Here is a 7,330-nt window from a genome sequence, read left to right on the forward strand (position 1 = left end):
CTCCTTACAGTTCACCTTAACCTTTACCACTTCGAATAATTTTGTGTCATCCACAGATCTGGCCACCTTGCTACTTGCCCCATTTTCCAGACCATGCGAGTCTGTTAAACAGCACTGGTCCCAATGCAGATCCCTGGGGGAATCCCACTGTTTATTTTTTTCCATCCTGAAAACTGATCACGTATATTCACTCTTTGCTTTTATCTTTAAGCCAATTTCTAATCCACAAGTAGACATTTCCTGTAATCCCATGACTATTTTGGAAGTCCAAAGGCTTTTTGGAAATCTAAATATATTGTGTCAGCTGGATCACTCCAATCCACTTGCTTACTGACACCCTCAAAAAACTAAAGCAGGTTGGTGAGGCACGAATTCCCTTTGATAAAGCTGTTCTGATTCCTCCACAGCAAATCATGTTCATGCATGTGCTGAACAATTCTTTTTTTATTATTGTTTCTACCAATTTTCCAGGATGTGGCACAGCAGGAGGCAGAATTGTGTGGATCATGCATTAGATCCAACTGCGCCTTTACCTGCACGTGTAGAGGGGGCCTAAAACTAACAAGAGGAAGTTTTTTCACACTGTGTGTAACTAAATTGTAGAACTCATTGCTATTAAGGGAATGTTGTGGAAGCTGACAGTTTAGCCAGATTCAAAAACAGATTGGACAGATTCTTGGAGGAAAGGATTTGTAGCTATTGAGCATGAGAGTTAGGGACACAGCCTCTGAATTGGAACTTTCTATACCTTAGATGCTGGAGGCTGCAAGTGAGAGGAACATTGGGAAAAAAATGTAGTCATACCCAGTTCGCTCTGCCTTTCAGCATCCACTCTCTGCCACTGAGAGACGGGATACTGGGCAAGATGGTCTGACCTAGTAAATTGCAATTCTTACGTCCTCTGTTGGGTTTTTTGTTTGTGGGTTTTTGTTTGTTTGTTTGTTTTTTAAGTGCAATTAAGCTGGTTTGGCCCCTGTTATCTTTTTCTTGCTGTTTTGAGTGCTGGTATTACATTTCATATTTCAAAATGAATCATTGCCTGTTATTTCAAAATGGAAATTGCTGCTTTACGTTTCTGACAGGAACCTGCCTTTTAAAAATTACTGCTGCTTAAGTTTTTCTGAGCATATTACTTGCAGTGCTCTTATGAACTTTCATTTTGCATTGTTCAATCTTATCTGCTGTGAAATAAGTTCTTTAAAGGCCACAAACAATAGAATAACTTACTACCCTTCAAACACATTAAACTCTCAAATCCCTTCCCTGTCTATAAAACTTATTTTTATGCATTTCCTTAATTATGTATTTTCAGTCAGTAATACATTTTTTTTTTTTTATGCTATATATGTTTACACATTAAAGGCAATCGCTCAGACTAGATAAAACACAGAAATCCATTGTTTAAATAAGTCACGGTACATTAGAAAAGCTTAAGGGTCCTAAAGCTTTGAGTACTGGTCATGCATGGCTAGGCAGAGGCTCTACAGATTTTCACTTCTACCTTTGATATTTCTTTTAAGTGGGCTCTTGTCTCACTTGTGCATAAGTAAATTGCAACTTCAGTGTGCCTGATTTTTTGGAGGCTTTATTCAATTCTGATTGGAGGGAGTTGAAAGTCGCGTGTAATAAATTCACATGGGTTTTGCATGCATTCATTTGGTGTGACCAGGGTAGTCAGTAACTCAAATCCATTTTTACTGAGCACATCCAAGAATATCATGCAACTTTGAGAAACATTTTTGGTTCACAATGAGAATACAAAACTGTGGTGCAAAGGGTCTGACGTCTCATGTTCTCTTCATGGAAGGATCAAACCAGAAAATTGTTAGATCTGATTTCTGTCCCTGACTATCTGTAAGTTCATACTAAATCATGGAATCTGGAGCTTTCATTGTAATCTACCAAGGGGATGCAGTGGCCCCTTATATTTAGAGGGTTGTAAATGTAAGTACCTTCTCTCTAAGTCACTATAGCAAGCTCGTTACATAAAGTTAAAATTTACTGCAGACCAGAAAACTAAAAGACAGCAGGATGTACTTGAACTTAATTCAGTGGAAACTGTGATACTGTGCAGTTTCACAAAGGAGGTTGGGTTAGTTTGTCTGGACCAAATGTAGAGGAGAGGAGTCTGAAATACAGTGTGTAATTGGCAAATAGGATGTTTTAGGATTCCCCCTTTTGTCAGAAAGGATTCTTTCCTCTTCAGTAAAAGTACATGACCATGCTTATATGGACCCATAACCCATTCTTAGTTAGGGCCCATCTGATTGTAACTGAATTCTGTAACTGCTCTTCAGGCTTGACCTACCATGACAGTTGTTGGTAGTAAAATGTTACTTCAGGTGTTGTATGGACTATTTTTTTCCAATCAGTTTTTAGCTGCAGGGTGAAAAGTCTCTGTTTACAATGACTCAGCCAGTTTTCAGAGAATGGTATACACTGTGATGGAGACATTCTTAAAAGACATGCAATGGTTCTGTGGGAGAGGGCTCCAAAACAAGTCCCTTGAGTACCCAACATGGATATTTTATGCCTCCAGTGCTATTTTTGTGTCTCTGAACTGTTTCGATTGTAATCCTGATTCTTCTTTCCCATAGGAGGACTTTCGGAATAAAGTTGAAGATTATATTAAGCGCTATGCAAGATGATGATGGGAGATGAATGGCAGGACCATGGATTTCACAGTATAGAGTTGTCTTTAACTTTAAACCACACAAAAAACCTGGATTGTACCAGTCCTGTGCCCATGTTGTATTGAAGAAGAAAACTAACTTCATACTTGTCCATATTAAAAGGAGAGTTCAGCATAAATACAGCAAGAAATTGTGTATGTTGGTTGAAAAAAAAGTTGTTTGCTTACTTATAAAATGTTTACTCTTCTGAAACTGTACTGTATATCCTGTTGATGAGAGATGCTTGAGAAATTTTTAAAAAAATCACTATCAAAATTGTATTTACACTTTTTTTTTTTAATTTTCTTCTTGCCTACTAAAAATAGTAATGTGTTTCTGGAACACTTCAAATTGGCAATAAAATGGTCTCCCTGTGACCCAAACCTTAATGCTGTTGCATTTGATGGAGCAGAAATAATACCAACTTTCCTGGGAAGTCGCTTAACAAAAGTGATCAAAGTTTAATGAAATGCATAAAATGAAGTATATCTAATATCAAAATTTTAGTCAATGTAGAACATTTTGGCACAAATTTGAAATTTGTACTCTGCTGCTTTCAATTCTTGTTTAGACAACAATATTTTAGTTTGTATGCATTTTGTGAGGTAGTTAAAATTAACAGGCTAATCCATAATTTAAGTATATATGTGTAGTATTAGTAAAAAATTGAAATGTATATTTTGTGCAAGTGCAATGAAAGACTATTAAAAAAAAGTCTTTGGTTTTCAGATCTAGATTTGGAGGTGAAATTTTGGAGGCTTTTGCATAAGTTGGTGAACATTTATCCAAGCCCTATTTTTTTGGAGAACCATCAAAGTGTATTTTTCCACATTTCTTCCCTCAAAAGCAAAATACTGATCTTTCATTTTAAAATAACACACAGTGCACCTTTGTTTAAGGCTCTTAGATAAAGGGATGATTATCTTTACTGTAAGTAGCTATCTATCAAAAATATTAAGGCTATGTGAAAGCAGAAATCCTTCAGGAAAGGGTAGTCGTGCCTCAGGAATAGTTTCAAAGCACATGCCAGGAAGCATATTAGGTCTGTTATATAAAAATTATGCTGTGTTTATTACATATCATAGCTTCCCATTACTTCTGTGGACTGACCAGAATGACATCCAATATCCTGTTCAGTACAGTGATAAATGAATGAAGAGTCATAGACATGGGAACATGTAGCGGAGGCAAAATGGATTTGATTCAAGATTTTATAAACAGACAAACCATAGAAATAAATGTTTGTGTGATTTCATATGCAGTGAGTGTATGTGTAACAGTTCTGTATTTACAATGATCTTTTGCCTCACGTAGAAGATTGCAATTAGTTCTGCTTATCATCTTTGTCTCTCATTACTGCTTTTTGGTAAATGCTAGGGTTTTCATTTTCCAATGAAGCTACCATGGCATTGACAAAGTTTGATTACAATGAGCTAGAACACTTGTCAAATATCAAGACTAGGTCACGCATTTTGTTCTTTATCATTAGACGCTGAAAGTTTCCTGGGGTCCTTTTGACTTTACAAGAGCATCAGAAAACCACGGGTTCGTACCTTGGCAGTTTAAAAAACATGTACTGGAGCTGTCTGGAGAACCCTGTACAATCATCCCAACATAAACTGAAATATGGGCATAATGCTTTTTTTTTCTAGTCACTACCTTTGCAAAGCCTATTGACTATGGGAAAAGGCAGTTGCCGTACTAGTAACAGCATGGAGTGAGAGATTCTTAGTATTGATGTGTGGGTTGTAGGAGCCTGAGACTGGAAGGGGCCTTTCCATGGGTCATCAAGTCCAGTCCCTGGCTGTTGCAGGGAATCACACTGTATAAAGGTTTTATATATAACCCCTTTAATTCTGGGGTAAGGCTGAATGTTCACAGTGTGCTCCTCATGTACAAAGCTGGTTTACAAAGACTGGAAGTGTAAATTCCGTCTAGTGAGTAAAAAAATAAGCACGAGACATGGTTAGTGCAGTGATGCTATTGGGGAGGGGAGTGAGCAAGGGTAGGGGGGGAGGGCTGAGGAAAGAAGCAAGAGTTAAATATTTTAAAATCAGTACCATAAATGACCAGGCCTGGGAGAGCATCTGTCCAGTAACCTGGTCCATTAACACAGCTGGCAATATATTGGTTTAACAAAAAAAAAAAAAAATTAATACCCCAGGAATTTTTTTCTTAAAGCAGTAAAATAAATGTAATTTCTCTGCAGCAAAGAATGTGCTAGTTAAGTCAGGGAGGCTGAGCAAAACCCCGTACATGGGTTTGTTCCAAATTTAGCCCCACACCAAGGCATTTTCAGAGCAGTACTTCTTCACAGAAGAAAAATGCAACTCCCTCTTCGCATATGGATTCATATGTTTGTTCTTGCTTTGCCCCCATTTCAGTTTGAATTCTGCACCAGTACCACTAATAGTTTAAAAACAGTTACACTGGAATAAATGTTTTCTGAACTCTGTGGTCAGTGTAACTGGGGGGACTGTTCCAGAGCAATTGAGTAGAGATTTCTGTGTGGGAGAAGATGCTTTACTGATGGTTTTTCACATTCTTTGACAGAGAATTGTATGCGAACCCAAAGTACTGCTGCATATTTGATTAAGGTAACTTGCTACTCTATCTTAGCCAATCTGCATTGAATGTGCAAGTATCAGTTGTCTCAAAAGGAGCTGAACATGCATGGACACAGGAAAATATATACACCAGTATCTGGTTCCTGCTGCACTTGGACATAAAATAAGGCACTATCTTTATGTAAAAGTTAACCAAAACCAGCTGTGCTTATTTCAAGGAGAAAATGTAATTTACTAGATGAAAAGTAATTAAATCAGTGTGGGCAAATGTTTTCTATCTTCAGAGAGTCTTTAAGATTTATGAAAGGAGAAAGAAAGGAAGCTGGCAACCACAATTAGTTGACTGTGTCTTTTTAATGTCATGGAATTCCAACTTTTATCTGGTGGCTAAGAGTGTGTGACAGAATGTTTAGTTTTAAAATATGCCAGATTATGGACTAGATTCCCATTTGTTATGATGAGGTACACCAGTGAGTGATTTGACCTTGTTAAAAAGTGTATGAAGCTGCCAAGGTAGAAGAAATGGGAAGGCAGAGAACATGATGCTGATGAAGATCAGATAGAACAGCTATTGAGAGAGAGGTGGATGAGAAGTGAGGACAGCAAAAAGGAAATTACCTGATGCAGCAAGAGAGGGGGACACCATTAGGAAGATCACAGGGGATTTAAAAATTGCAGCATCATAACTGTTAGAAGCAGCTAGTAAAATATAAACAGCATTGTCTCAGTGCCATGGTTTATAACTTTGCTTCTTGATCAGAATATTTCCCATAGAGGTTTTTTTCCCCCAGTAATAAAAGACATAAATAAGCATTTAAAGACCTGCCCTTAACTGTATTTGAGGAAACGGCTCTCTGATGCATTCACCTTGCTTGTAAATAGTGTTAAATAAAATATATTTATATTCCTTACAAATGGATGTGAAAAGCTAGTATATTATGTAGAGGTGCACCAGTACTTCAGTCCCTATTACATTGGAACTGATAAAAGGCCAGCTGGCGCTTAATGTCTGATAAATGCAGTGTGGATACTCGCAGCCAGAAATGCAGCCCAACAGCTTGGAACTCAGCATCCAGCCAGGAAGTCTGGGGGAAAGGATTTGGGGAGCACAAATCGAGGCCTCCACAGTGAGGGAGGGAGTGGGGCAAGGGCAGGGGCAGGCACTGCATACGTGGGGCAGGGTGTGGGATGGAGCTGCAGCTCATTCACAGGGGCAGGGAGGGCAGCTCCTGCTGCTGCGCACACCCCTGGGGTAGGTGTGGGGGGGGCATGTGTCCCCCAGATCTGTGTGCAGGGAGTGGGAGGGCTGCTGTTGCACACTTAGTGCTGGAGGCTGTGCCATGCTGTTCAGAGCAGAGGGGCTGGGCCTGGGCTGTGCTCGGGGCAAGCAAGGGTGCAGCAAGTGGTGCCTGGTGGGGGGCCACAGCAAATTTTGGGGTGGCTATTTGCCTGAAGTGCAGCTCAGGCCAGCCTCTCTGCCAGGAAGAGCAGTCCCCAGCCCTGAGTGAGCAGTGGCAACCTGCCCTCGCCCTGCGCAGATCTGGGGGGGGCACCTGCCTCCTATGCCTCCCCTGGGGATGCGTGCAGTGGTGGGAGCTGCACCCCCTGGATGAGCTGTGGCTCCATCCCATCCCCTGCCCTGGCTGTGCAGTGCCTGCCCCTGCCCTGCTCCGCCCCTCACTGGGGGGACCTCGATCTGCCCCTTGCCTCCCCTTCCCTTGCCCAGCACCCCCTTCCCCTCCCTCCCCCGCCTTAGCAGCTGGACACTATTCTCCAAGCTGCCGGGCTGCGTGTCAGCAAACAAATCAGTATCGGCTGATATGGCTGGTTAATAATCAGCCATCAGTATCAGCCAAAACTGCTGTATTGGTGCACCTGTAATATGCTAATAAGGGTTGTAGCAGTGTTTGAACACCATGATTCTGTTCTAACTTTCTCTGAAACAAGAACACCATATTCTTTTCTAGTTGTGTGCAGTGAAATGTCAGAAGCAAATCTAATTCTACTGTTTAGTGAAAGGGAAACCTCCAATTTTTAAAACCATGGTGAGACATTCACTAGTGAATGTGATGCAAAGATTGATCTCGCTTA

General features: G+C 40.3%; 1 protein-coding gene across 3 annotated transcripts in view; it reads left to right on the forward strand.

Annotated features, from left to right (window-relative positions):
* The window catches only part of UBE2F (ubiquitin conjugating enzyme E2 F (putative)), a 152,189-nt gene extending 148,262 nt beyond the window's left edge, over nt 1-3,927 (forward strand). For all 3 annotated transcript variants that reach the window (XM_019523317.1, XM_019523316.1, XM_019523315.1), the window contains one exon: nt 2,598-3,927. In XM_019523317.1, coding sequence (XP_019378862.1) covers nt 2,598-2,648 — 51 coding nt within the window. In that variant the 3' untranslated portion in view covers nt 2,649-3,927. The remainder of the gene's footprint in view (nt 1-2,597) is intronic.
* Nucleotides 3,928-7,330: the final 3,403 nt, after the last annotated feature.

The sequence above is a fragment of the Gavialis gangeticus genome, unplaced genomic scaffold, assembly GCF_001723915.1.
Source record: "Gavialis gangeticus isolate Ggan-Ray unplaced genomic scaffold, GavGan_comp1, whole genome shotgun sequence".
Classification (NCBI taxonomy): Eukaryota; Metazoa; Chordata; order Crocodylia; family Gavialidae; genus Gavialis; species Gavialis gangeticus.